This window comes from Lactuca serriola, chromosome 3 (assembly GCF_051521515.1).
Source record: "Lactuca serriola cultivar US96UC23 chromosome 3, Lser_US96UC23_V15, whole genome shotgun sequence".
Lineage (NCBI taxonomy): Eukaryota > Viridiplantae > Streptophyta > Magnoliopsida > Asterales > Asteraceae > Lactuca > Lactuca serriola.
Genome location: NC_136410.1, coordinates 258,599,948 through 258,614,060, shown reverse-complemented (window position 1 = coordinate 258,614,060; position 14,113 = coordinate 258,599,948). Strand labels below are relative to the sequence as shown.

Genomic DNA, 14,113 nt, shown 5'->3' with positions numbered 1-14,113 from the left:
TAAGACATCGAAGCTCACGCACATGAAACACCCCATCTCCGGAAAGCAAAGAAATCCACCGGTCCAAACCATGAGACGTGACCACATTAGATATAAGCCCGCTAAGGGAATTTATATCCACCAGTTCCTGATCACTTGAAGGATTCCTCTTCCAAGCCCATTTGAGCTCATTTGGGAGAATACGCTCCGAAACGAAACATGACTTTTTCTTGTCAAGGATCGAAAGGCTAGGAAATCGAGAGTCAAATGAGCCACCCCCTCCCAATCATCAAGCCAAAATAAAGTATTAGATCTAGCCATAATCTTAACTCCAAAAACAGAATTAAAATTAATCCCTTCACTCTCCAGGATGTTCACCACCTGCGATATCTCCGACCATACGCCAGTGAGGGACTTCTTAGCAAGGTGATGAATCGATTTCCTGCTCAAGTTATGAATGCCACAGACCACCTGTCTCCATAGTGCATTCGGTTGATTCTTGAATCTCCAAAGCCATTTGGTAAGAAGCGATACTTTTAATTGGAAAAAGCTTAGGTCTAAATTTTATAATGTGGATTGATCTATATCCCTTATTTCAAACTTGGTGTATATTTAACCTAAGCGTCTTGCTTAATTTTTTTTATACTAATATATTATTTTTGCTCGCCGTTCAAAAAAAAATAATGTTTTCATAATAACAAAATAAATAAATTAATTATCACATTTGTAATAAAAATTTAAATAAAAAAAATAACGATTTCGAATAATCTTTTACAATTTAAATAAAGCTAATAAATTAATAAATATAAATTAAATACTTTAATAACTACATTGATGAATTGGGAGCTTGGGTCCATAAACAGCCAAGGATTCATAAATGTCGTACGAGTAAATGTTTTCTAAATTTTCTTCTCACCATTCACAAGTCCCCATGTGGCACATCATCAACCACACTACTAAAGGAGCTCTATGCATGTCACTGTTAGTATTATGACGCCTAGCGTATAAACTCTTTTCTTCTATCTCTCTTCTCTTCGTAAAAACCCACAAGCAATCTTATCTCCATTTGTGTTTGACTATTTTCTTTACAAAATTCAGAAAACGAGTAGTCAGTTCAATACAAAAAGAAGGTCAACCATTGGGGTTTTGACTTTTCAGAGAGAATCCAACCGATTCATGGTTGTGTGGCGTGTAAGGTGAGTCCTTTTTCACCATTTCTTCTAGGTTTTAATATGTGATGAGTATATTTATATATAGAATCTGCAATTGAGGTGTTTTTCTTTTGGTTCATTGTGTACCTTTGTGTGTATGGATGTTTATAGCTTTAAATAAATATTGGGGTTTTAATAGAGATCTCAATAGATTTCATGGATTTATGGATGTCAGCTAATTATTGGCTTTTTCTCATTTTTGTTCAACTGAATATTGATATATTTCCATCTTCGAATTTGAACTTGATTTTCTTTTTCTTTGTTTCCCGATTTTGTTTTGTTAATTTAATGGAAATTTTGAAAAAAGTTTGGGGAGATGCAAAGGTAATTTAGGTTTATTTGTTTCCGGACTTGAAAATCTCAAGATGAGTTGGTTCTTTTTTTGATCATTGTGAGAATTTAAAAATGCTTTTTCTTAAAGTTGGAATAATTTTCTTTTTTGGATGGTTGTCAGAAATAGAGAACATTTCCTTTTTTGGAAACATTCCGATCTAAAATATATTTATTGTGTTTTATAGAAGGGGCTAAAACATTTATATAATTTTTACTTCTAAATCTATACAAAATTTTGTGTATAGACCTTCCACCATTTAAAAAATTACACATTTTGAACACATCTATACCTTTAGGTCAAATGTCTTTTAGGAAAAATAAACTTATCTATCAAGTAGTTACATCAATTGATGATACTGATTTTGGATAACCAGATCGGTTTTCTTTGTATTCATTATATATGTGATCAATAGTCATTGTTACCTATCTTCTTATTTTATGTATAATTATAATTTGATGTGGTTTTCACTTTATCATTTGTTTTTTAAATAATTCATAACTTAACCCTAACTCAAATTCAAAAAGATGGACTTCAATAATGGATAAGATACTTGTATGATATAAGAATAAATAAAGATGTGATTAGTGGTGTTATTTGAGAAATAAAGATAGTGCTTAGATAATCAATATAGCAAGATTAATGAAAATGTCGAAAATGGTAAAGAACGTATTGCTATCACTCTGTTATACCAATAATATTCATTTTATTGGAGTCAATGGTTGCACCAAAGTGAAGTAATATTTAGTTCAAACATGATTAATCTTCAACCGGTTAAACCACCTTTTCATTATCCTATAGAAAATTTCAACAATACCCCTTCTATTTATACGCTTTTTACATATTTGTCTTACATCCTTTTGTTGCAACAAATTTAAAGACTATATAATTAAAACAATTATAACTAAATAACTTATACATATATAAGTAATTAATAACAATTTAATGTATAACATACAATTACAAGCAACAAATATTACACAAAAAGGCTTATAGCCTAGCAATATCATAAAATGGAAAAAATGTTCCTCCTAAATAATTAAGTGTTCAAGTCTTGGAGACAGTTGGTGTAGTTTAGGAGTTGCTTAAAAAAAAACAAACATTATAGTTAAAATATACTATAAAATTAAATTAACTACAAATGCTTAAACTCAAACTTGAAAAACTAAATTGTATACATCAAAGTTTAACGCCAAAATAGTACAACATATTGTGTTGGATTAGTGTAAAATGTTGCAAAAATGGGATTTGTTGTTAGGTTGGAGACTCCCTAGCATAACAAAATAAGAAGCTCACTAATTGCACTATTATAGCAAAAACTAAATAAATAAATAAATTTAATTTTTTTTTTTTTTTTTTTTTTTTTTTTATCTTTTTACAATATAAACACTACAAATTTATTTTCCAAAGATATATGCATGTGCATTCCCCGATTTCCATGTAATACCCCAAGCCCAAAGCAGCTATATACTAGCCAAATAAAATATGAATCAACTTAAAATCATAGTGGAAGTTGTTAATAGCTCACAGCTTAAAGCTTATGATAAAGACCCACGACGTATTTTGCGAGTGTGTCAAGTGATGCTTGTTACTTATAGGATGTGTTACTTTGAGAATTTACAATTCTCATATTTTTTACATATGGAACGCATTGTATAAACTCCCTCACTTAATTCCTACACCCAAAATCAAATACATGAGATCAGTATTGGAGCACCCCAAAGCCCAAATTTATAGATTAGCCCAATAACCTCCAGATCAAGTTAAAACCATGGTGGTTTAAGGCCTTTATAATCACTTGACATTTTTTTGCATAAAAAATAGAAAGGAAGATGGAGTGCATTTATTTTTCGTGTGTGTGCTGTGGAAGAGAAAAGCAAATACCAAAAGTTGAGATTAATTCATGCCTCTTTCTTCCAAACTTACATTACACCAAAAAGAACATACATAATAAATCTACAATAACTTTTCTGGATAATATCACCTACTCCATTAAAACATACATAAAATGAAATTTATTTGGCTGACAATCTTCATTAAAACAAAACATAAATCAAACACACAACCTAGAGTAGAAATGATGAAATGGACAGCTCCTAACAAACCCACGTGATTGTACCACATGCTTTTTCATTTGTTGTATAATAAAAGTTATTGATTATACACTTGATCCATAATTTTTAGTTGCTTCACTCCCAACAAGTTACCCATATCCTCAAACTTCTTGCTTGTCATGAATTTTGTGAGAATATCTGCCTTCTGTTCCTTGCTCCTCACATGGGTGACTTTTATATCTCCTTTCTCGACACATTCAAATAAAATGAAATCTTGTGTCGGTGTGTTTGCTTATCCCATGAAACACTGATTTTTTTTTTTTATATCAAATCTATGGTTGATTTGTTGTTGGCATGCAACACCACATTCTTTCCTGTTAACTCACTAAGCAATCGATGCATCCATATCCCTTGGCAGGTTGCACTTGTCGCCGCCATGAATTTTGCTTCGCATGCGGAAAGAACTACACTCCTCTGTTTTTACGACGCGAAAGTAACCAACTTTTCATTAAGATGGAATGTCATTCCTGATGTGTTGCGTCTGTCATTTACGTCCCTTGCAAGATCACTGTCAATGTACCCGGTTACAATGTCTTCTTCACTCCCTTGGTGTAGATTAAGCAATAGTCAATGGTTCCTTTAATATATCTCAGAATGTGTTCCACTGCTCGTAGATGCTTGACTGTGAGTCTCTCCATGAATCGACTTACAACCCCGACAACATAAGAGATGTCGGGTCGAGTGTGTGTGAGATATCTTAAATCTTCAATGATGTTCCTATACTCTATGGGATTTACCGGGTCTCCCTCTTCATCTTATGTTAGCTCCAACCTGGATTCAATTTGATATTTGCATGAGTTGCACTCAGCCATGCCTGCCTTTTCCAAGATATTTTTCGCATATCCTGTTTGCTTTATCGTAATACCATCTTTATGTTGACCCACTTCAATACCCAGGTAGCATGACAAAGAGCCGAGGTAACTCATTTCAAACTCTTGTTGCATTTGTTCTTTAAATTGCTTCACTTCATTACTATAATTTCCTGTAACAATAAGATCATCAACATACACCCCAACTATTAAGAGCTTATCATTCCTTTTTCTTGTATAAATTTCATATTCTTGTGGGAATTTCATAAAACCCAAAGTTTTCAGATAGTTATCCAAAAGGGAGTTCCAAGCTCTGGGAGCTTGACGAAGCCCATACAAAGCTTTTGACAGCTTGTATACTTTTCCTACTTCATTATGATTCACAAACCCCTTCGGTTGAGTTACATAAACTTCCTCTTCCAAATCTCCATATAGAAATGCAGAATTTACATCAAAGCGGTGCACAATCCATCCTACAAGAGCAAGCAAAATATATATTGTTTCAAGTCGGGCAACGGGTGCGAAGACTTTATCAAAGTCCATCCCAGGTTTCTGAACATAGCCCTTTGCTACTAACCTCACCTTATGCTTTGGTACTTTTCCTTTTGGATCCTTTTTCAGTTTGTAAAACCACTTAAGACCAATGGGTTTTCGACCTGGTGGGAGTTCAACCAGGTTCCAGGTTTTATTTCTTTTAATGGCTTCTAGTTCACATCTCATTGCATTTACCTAATCAACATTCTCACTTGCCATGGAGTATGACAAAGGCTCCTCACTATCATGCATGAATAAAAATTCATCACACTCATCATAAAAATTCATCACTTGCCATGGAGTATGAATAAACGATACCTTTTCGGGGCTCCTTCACATATCAAGTGTGATGCGGTACTTGTAGAAGCATCTGAACTGGTCGAACTTGTGGGTGTAGGTGTAGAGGCTTGTGCACTTGTCTACTGGGTTTGTTATGGTGTAGGACTTTGCATCCAGATTTCATGTTCCTGGTTGCTCACATCTTCATGGCTACTTTCTAGAGGGTAACCTTCAATTGTAAAGTTGCTCATGGTGTACTTTTTAACATGGTTGAGTTTTCTTATGACCAAGCTTTATCTTCTTCAAAACATACATCCGTACTGATACATATTTTCCATGTGTTTGGATCAAATAATCTATATGCTTTTGTTCCTGTCTCGCATCCTAAGTGCACCAAACGTTTGTTTCGATCATCAAGTTTTTGAAGATGACTTTCTGTTGCTCTTGCATGAGAAATACACCTAAACACTCCTCAACTTGTGGCTTTCTTCCAGTCCACATCTCTTAAGGAGTTGCATCCTGTAAGGCTTTTCTGGTCACCCAATTAAGAATATAAACAACATGATATACAACCTCTCCCCATAATAACTATGGTACATGCATACTCTTGAGTATACTTCTTGCAATCTCTACAACAGTTCGATTTCGTCTCTCCACTACTCCGTTTTGCTGTGGAGAATACGGTGTTATGTAGTGTCGGTCTATAAGAGTTTCTTCACAATATGTGGTAAATTGTTTTGACAGAAATTCACCACCACGATCTGTTTAGAAGGTCTTTAATTTTCCACATGTTTCTGTTTCAAAAGATATCCGGAATCTTTTGAAAACACTAAAGGATTCATCCTTAGTCTTCATCATATATACCAACATTACTCGAGTAAAATCATCAAATAACAACATAAAGTATCGGTTACCAGCAGATCAGGGTGGTATAATATGACCACACAGGTCCCCATATAAAGCCTCTATGCCTTGAAGCTTGCTTGTGTTGGGTATGGTTTGCATGTCTGCTTTCCCACTAGACATCCCTCACACAACTGTGTACGGTTATCTATATTTGGTAGTCCACAAACTAAATGCTTGTTTGACATGTGTTTAAGAACAGTAAAATTTTCATGGACCATTCATGTATGCCAAAGCCATGTTTGTTCACAAGTCTCACCAAACAGACATCTAGACCCGACTTTATTCAAGATGATTTTATATAGACACTTTGGAGATTGTTTTACCTTCATGAGTGGTCTCCCTTTTACACTGTGAACCCACAAAAATGATACATGTATCAAGATCCGATCACCATTCTCTGCTAGTTGACCCAAAACTTATGATACTTCTTGCAACTCTCGTTGCTCTCCATTCTTGCACTGGAATATGATATTACCTTTCCCTTATATACGTACCTTGGAACCATCTCCAAACTTTACATAACCTTGAATTGTTTGTTTGGATCTTAAAACCTATCTTTTTGGCTGGTCACGTGGTTACGTGCTCCATTGTCTAGATACCACACATTTGACTGAGTCGTTTAATCACTTGCTAACTTCAGTCTTGGTGTCACTTTTTCTTCATTCAGGAACACCTCCCCTATTGCTTCATTATTGTCAATAGAAGCCAATAATACTGCCTATTCAACATGATCGTGGGTCAGATTTGCTTCATGGTTCCTTTCACGTCTTGGGTTTCTATATTCTGAGGCGTAATGTCCATATTCTTGACAATTATAACATTGGATTTTGCTCTTGTCGTGACTGTTAGATGACCCCCCCCCCCCCCCCCCCCGATTTCCTTCTCGTTGTTGGTCAGTAACACATCTTCCATGGCCCTTTCCATAGTTGCTATAGTTAGTCCATCTGCCATGACCTCGTTGATTGCTTGGACTGCTATCAGTGGTAGGATCTGTGAAAGGATTTTGAGTCCTCTTTACTTTGCTTCTTGTTTCTTTCAGACCACTCTTGGTAAGTCAACAAAAGCTTATTTTATTCGACTTTACTATGCCCTCAGATTCTCTCCTCTTGAGCTTTCAACCTACCAACAACTTCTTCAACAACCATCTTATCAAGGTCTACAAATTGCTCAATGGTTGATGCAATCTGCAAGAAACTTTGATGACACTGCTCGTAGTAACTTCTTCACTACATACACTTCCCCAACTTTGTCTCCTAAGGCCTAGATATTACTTACAACATTGTTTATCTTCATATCAAACTTATCCACTGTCTCCATCTCCTTCATATATAGAACTTCAAATTCTGCTTTTAACGTCTGCACCCTTGCCGTCTTTACTCTATCGGCCCCCATGTACATAATTTTTACAGTCTCCCAGGCTTCAGTTGTTGTTTGTTTCTCTGCCAATAACAACAACATATCTTTTGGGATTCCTTGATAGATGGATGCAAGTGCCATCTTATATTTTCTAACTTCAACTACATCTTCTAGTTTACTGGGCTCTACAGCATCCCAAACACCTTATGCTTGCATAAATACTTTCATTTTAATGGCCCATTCAACATAGTTGTTTCTTGACATCATAGGATAGTGTAGTGTAATCTGCCCATCCATCTCATTCCTTGACGAATCTCCCATGGATGGAGATTGGGGTTGATATTTTGGCATAAACTTGTAGCCCGAATACCAAATGTTGGTTTAAGGCCTTTATAATCACTTAACTTTTTTTTGAAGAAAAAATAAAAAAGAAGATGGGATGTATTTGTTTTCCTCTGTGTGTTGTGGAAGAGAAAAGCAAATACCAATTTTTCTTCCAAACTTACATTAAACCATAAAGAACATACATAATAAATAAATGTACAATAACTTTTTTCAACAATATCACCTACTCCATTAAAACATACACAAAAGGAAATTTATTTGGCTGAAAATCTTCATTAAAACAAAACATAAGTCAAACACACAACCTAGAGTAGAAATGATGAAATGGAAAGCTCCCTACAAACCCATGTCCACCTGCTTATTCATTTGTTTTATAATAAAAGTTATGGATTATAGTAATAAAATGATCAACAAAGTTATTTTGCATATGAGGTTTTGATTATAATTTACATGTTGAATCTCAACTTGAATTCACTTTCAATTTCAGGATTTCTCATTGGCTTTAACATTTGGCTAATGACATATAAGAACGATACGAAAGCAAATTTAGGTCTCTCAGTCGATATTACTAACCAGTGGCAGAATAGTAATATGGCTGCAGGTGCAGGTGCAAATGCAAATTCAAGGGGAGATATGATGCCTTTTGTGGGGTCCGATACATTAGCCGAGCTAGTTTGGTCTCCACGAACAGGTTTAACCATTAAAATTGTCGAGAAGAAACCGTGTTTTATGTGGGATGTTGGCCCAAGCGATATTAGTGGTGAATTCTTTGAACTTTTAATTAATTTTATGAATAATTAGCTATATATTATAATTGACTTTTGTTGTTGCAAACAAACCATTGTCTTTGTAATTAAATCCAACTTTAGTAAACAAGGAAAAGGGTAAGAAAAACATTTTTTTCGAGATAAGAAGCTTTTTTAGTTTAATTTCCCCCGATTGTAACCACTCATTGTTACAAAGTATATGATATTTTAGCCAAAAAGTGTTTGATCACATTGTATTTTCATTTATTGTTATTACAAGAATGTATTTTTATTTATTGATATTATCTTTTTGAACTATCTTTCCAATTATAGCAATGGTAAGTGGTAACCTCCTATCTTTTAAACTTCTAATTGGTACATTTTCATAATACAATGTTCTATGAAATATTTAGAATGTTCAATGTTCTAATAAGAAGAATTGAAATTACAAGGCTATAATGAAAAGTTTTAAAATGTATATTGCAATTTCTTGTATTTAGCCCAAAGTTAAATCACTTGAATCTTTTTTTTTCTTTGCATTGCTCAACTGCACTATGGTTTCTTGTAGGTTCACAACACCAAAGTGCATCCGAACAATTATCTAACCAGGTATCCGAAGAGGAAATGGCTAGACATGTTGATGGGTCAGATTCTGATAATAAATCACCTTTAAAAATTGAACCTTTGACTCAGTGTGAGCCTCAAGAACATGTTGAAAAGGGTAATGTTACAATTGAAAAAGATGGTTGCATTAACGACCCTTTTCTTGAAAATACCCAAGATGAGAAACACAAGGTTGATAGCCATGGAAGCATAGAAAGTTGCAAAAGTGGTAATTTGTTGACTAAAAGGAAGAGGAGAGTGAGCTTTGAACAACAATTGGTTCTTGGAACTAGTGGAATAAAGAAGCAACGCCATGTTGGAAATGATGTTTCTTTCATGAACTGGATATCAAATATGTTGAAAGGTTTAAAATCCCAAGAGAATCAAAGTGTTTGTGACAAAACTCAGAGTTTAGAGAGCCGAAAAATGGGATTTCAAAGTGTTTTTCGCTCTCTCCCTTTACAAGATGTGAAGGCACATGAACCAATAACACAAGTTGACAAATGTAGTCATGAGTCCCTCGATTTTCTAAATATAAAAAAGAAAGAGGTCAAGGGTGTTGTGAAACATATAAGTTTGTATGAAAGAGTAACTAAAGAAGCACCAAAAGATATCTTTGACACTATAAGGAGGCTTAGGTTATCACGTACAGATATCCTCAAGTAAGAAGATCTTCAATTTTTTTTTATCTATTTGCTCGATATTTTGAAGTGAATTTACATGAATGTTGTGTTATGTAATGCCAGGTGGATGAATTCCGGATTGTCGTTTTCACATTTAGATGGGTATTTTCTACGTTTACGGGTTGCCAAATGGGCAGAAGGAGCAGGGGGATCAAGGTACTATGTTGCATGCATAACAGGTATTCATTTCATATTATTTTTAAAAAGCGTACTTCCGTTTCTTTGTATATTATGTCATGTTGCTTTCAATCTTTTTCTAAATTGGACTTCATACATTAAATAATCAAAAAATCTAGACAATTATATCCATAAATTTTGATTTTTGTTGTAATCGTTCGTATTTTAAAAATACAATGTTGTAATCGGAAGAAATGAAAGTCGCATGCTACAATAAAGTAAAAAAATTGTTGCTATTCCTCGCATTTAATCCTAATTATTTCAATAGAATAATATATATGTCCATGAACAATAATCATATAATATGCTCATGTAACGTTCTTGGAAGGCATACTTGTACGAGAATTTGGTTTAATGCCACTCTAGCTAGGAAGCCATTAATGAGTGTAAAGAATCAAGATTGCCCATGACAATTCTCAAGGGTCCTATTTGTAGTTATCCATATGTGGTGGATTAAACTATAATATGCCCATGTCAAAGTATCACTCCCTCCATTCTCCATGACTTGATACATAGTCTAATTAATAGAAGCTTTAACTAATCATTTTATAGCTAAATATCTGTTAGTAAGACGAAAACAAAAAGTATTGTGAACAACAAATCGTATGACATTGATACATCTTCATGATGTTGTAGGGTTACAAGGAGAAAACCCATGGAGAGGTCTGAAGCAACCTATTCCTGTTAAAGTTGGAGGTGTTGAATTCCTGGTCGAAAGTCAATATGTCTCTAATTGCGATTTTATGGAGGTAAGCTATCGCTTTTCATTGTTGAGATAGTAAGGAAAATGAGGCTTTCCTCGTTTTTATTTTTTCCTTTTGTTTTCCAAGTTTATTGTTATTTTTTTAAAATATCTTTTAAACATCAAGTATCAGACAACAATCTATTTTCACACTTAATAAAAGGAAAAGTAAATTGAGTGAGAATCCATTAATAAAATCTCAAGTTCAAACATGGATGGCATTTACTTTTTCTTTTTTTTCTAATTCTTGATGTCTTTTATTAATTATAGGACGAACTTGTAACATGGTGGCAAAAAGCGTCGACAAATAAAGGGACTCCATTTGTGAAAGATTTGAACTCAAAGTTAGCTGAGAGGAAAACATTGGGTTTGTAGTTCATGGAAACAACGCAAATGAATGTGTGTAGAATTTTCTTACACATTTTGTTTTTTTGCACTAGATTATTGTGTATATGTTTACATGTTACACGTTAACACAACAACTATTACTATGCCCAATTCCCATTAGGTCGTGGGGTAAGGGGAGAAGTTTGATGTACACATCCATATATACTTCCACCTGAGGGGTAGAGAACTCCTTCCATAGGTGACTTTCAACAACAAAGTGTGTGCCATACATGGGTTGGCATGCTTTTACGTGCGACTTAAAGGGGATTTTGGTTGTCACAGCAATAAAGTGTCTTTTTTTTTTTTTGTTTCCTTGCTTATCTAAGAGAAAATTACATTGTAGTAGATAATTGCAGTTTAATGGTTTTGCATTGTAGTTCCTGAAAGATATCCGTATGAAAATATATTTGAATTGAACAAAAACTCTTTTTGTTATATTATATGGTTTGATTTTAAGCTCAAACTCCATCAGGAAGAAAATAACCAATCGATTCAACCACTTCAACAAACAATCAAGTTTGATGAATTTTTCAAGATATCGTAAGTTACTGAAGTATAAAACAAAACAACGGTATTTACGGTTGTTAGTTAATTTTTGAGTAAATTACACGAATGGTCCCTATGGTTTAGGGGAATTTGCACGTTTGGTTTCTAACTTATTTTTTTAACTCAGAGGGTCCCTACAGTTTGTTTTTGTTACATGCATGGTCCTTGTCTTACCTAAAAAAACTATTTTGCCCTTGATTTTTTAAAATATTTAAATAAACACATCTCAACCCCAACCTCATCACCTTACCTTACTTATCTCGCAATTTTTTTTTTCTATTTACATAATAGTGTTTTTAGGTAAGATATGGACCAATCGCATAACAAAAACAAACATTAGGGACCAAGCACATAACAAAACAAATAGGAGGGACTTTCCAAGCTAAAAAAAATAAGTTAGGGACCAAGCATGCAAATTACCCCAAACCATAGGGACCATTCGTGTAATTTGCTCTTAATTTTGATAATGATGGTTAAAGATTTTGATAAAAATTTATGAACACACCAGAAATAAGAAGAAGACACTTTAGTTAAATATATTCACATAGTTTTACATTAAGAAACACTCTAATCCTATACAAATCAAACTGACCTAAGAAAGAACACTCATATATTTTCTGGTTTGGACAATGTTTCCCCCGCATTAAGGAATGCAACAGTTGTGCATCTAAAGGTAACTTGGATAATATTTTAAGTTTAGTTGTGATTGTTATTTAATTAACTAATTTTTTTGTATTTGTAGAATAAATTTGATTTGGATAAGGTTAACATAGATCCAGAGTGTGCTCAATTGTTGCGGAGCATTGATTCGAGTCTTGCAAAAGTTTACAGAGGCCGAAAAAGTAAATCCCATTCTTATTTTAAGGAAACCGGGGGGCCTGCAGATATCTCAGCTGTATTAAACAACCCCCCCCAAGGGTATGTCACATGAAAATTGGGCGAAGGCAGTCGAACATTTTCAAACGCTAGAGTTTTTAACGCGTTTGGCGTCAAACACAGAAGTCCGTGCACAACAAGTAGTTGTAAACAGAGGGGCTCGAGCTCGTAAAACAATGCATGCTTCAAAGAAGTAAGTTATGATATATTTAAATGTTTATTTAAAGTATAAGTAATCTAAATTTTAATGTTAAATAGGATATCAGTCGAATTGAAGCTTTTCGTAAGGCTAATTCCAATCACCAAGGGGTATTTTATAGTCTTGCAGTCGAGCAACAATACGTAAGTGGTTAATTTGTATTTTCATATAAGTGTTTATATCGTCAAGGGCATTTAGTTATCTAATTTTTATGATTTTTATTATTTTTTGAAAATACAGAATGTTTTACTTCAGGAGATCAACCAACGAACCCAAGCTTCTTCCGAAGCAAGCGGTCTAACACCCACTGATGTAAAAAATTGTTTTGAAAGAATATTGGGTATTTGACGCAGACATATCAGAGGCATTAGGCGTAAACCTCATACCGTTGTGTCTATGTACGATCAGGAACAACCAGTGACATAAGAACCACCACAATCACAGGTAATTGTTAGTTTAAGTAAATGCTATAATGGAAAGTAGAATGCTATAATGATATGTTGGTTATGGTTTGATATGTTGATATTTTGTAGTTTGGTAATTTTTGGAAAGTAAATGCTATATGGAAAGTAGAATGCTATAATGATATGTTGGTTATGGTTTGACATGTTGATATTTTATAGTTTGGTAATTTTTGGAAAGTACTATGCTTTAATGGAAAGTAGAATGCAATAATGATATGTTGGTTATGATTTGATATGTTGATATTCTGTAGTTTCGTAATTTTTGGAAAGTAAATGCTATAATGGAAAGTAAAATGCTATAATGATATGTTGTGTGATGTATGTTTAAGTGTATTTGGAAAGTAGAATGCTACAATGATATGTTGATTATAGTTATCTATGTTGGAATATTTTATTCTGGAAATTTTTGGAAAGTATAATGCTATTATGATATGTTGGTAATATATTTTGTTTTCTTTATAGTTGGAAATGATGCAAACGATACTAAAGGACTCGCCCTGTTCTGCAGCATTGGAAGAGTGGTTTTGCTCATTGCCGCCACCAAATAATAATGAAGGAAATGATGAAGCAGTAGCTACTTTAGGATTTTATGAAATATTTTGTAATTTTGGAAGAATACTTTAGGTTGTGGTATGGATTAATATTCATATTTTGGATTGGTTGTGTATGGATTAATATTTCTATAAAACTTTATCAAATTTTATAAATGTTTTATTGTTTTTTATAAATTTAATGTTAAATAAAAAAACCAATTTTTTTGTGGCGACATCTTTTGCAGCGACAATGCCCTATTACCAGTGACCGTGTATTTGCGGCGACAGAAAGG

At 33.7% G+C, this 14,113-nt stretch overlaps 1 protein-coding gene and 1 long non-coding RNA gene across 6 annotated transcripts; both read left to right on the top strand.

The window, feature by feature from the left end:
* The first annotated feature begins 969 nt into the window (after positions 1–969).
* On the top strand, positions 970–11,508 carry LOC145093931 (uncharacterized). 5 transcript variants are annotated; one of them, XR_013703143.1, is made up of 7 exons: positions 970–1,175; positions 3,994–4,552; positions 8,352–8,624; positions 9,179–9,875; positions 9,960–10,052; positions 10,710–10,822; positions 11,086–11,508. XR_013703143.1 is itself a non-coding variant. In XM_079032179.1 (7 exons), the coding sequence occupies exons 2-7, from the start codon at positions 4,537–4,539 to the stop codon at positions 11,188–11,190; spliced, it is 1,320 nt and encodes a 439-aa protein (XP_078888305.1). In that variant the 5' UTR covers positions 973–1,175; positions 3,994–4,536; the 3' UTR covers positions 11,191–11,508. The 5 variants fall into 5 exon arrangements, 4 of the variants coding, with proteins under 4 accessions (XP_078888305.1, XP_078888307.1, XP_078888308.1 ...); XM_079032179.1 differs by having other exon boundaries at positions 973–1,175; positions 9,960–10,075; XM_079032181.1 differs by lacking the exon at positions 3,994–4,552 and having other exon boundaries at positions 973–1,175; positions 8,452–8,624; positions 9,960–10,075.
* Positions 11,509–12,802: 1,294 nt separating this feature from the next.
* On the top strand, positions 12,803–13,912 carry LOC145094877 (uncharacterized). Its single transcript, XR_013703619.1, has 3 exons — positions 12,803–12,966; positions 13,064–13,267; positions 13,750–13,912. It is a non-coding gene; the product is annotated as an uncharacterized LOC145094877 (long non-coding RNA).
* The last annotated feature ends 201 nt before the right edge of the window (positions 13,913–14,113 follow it).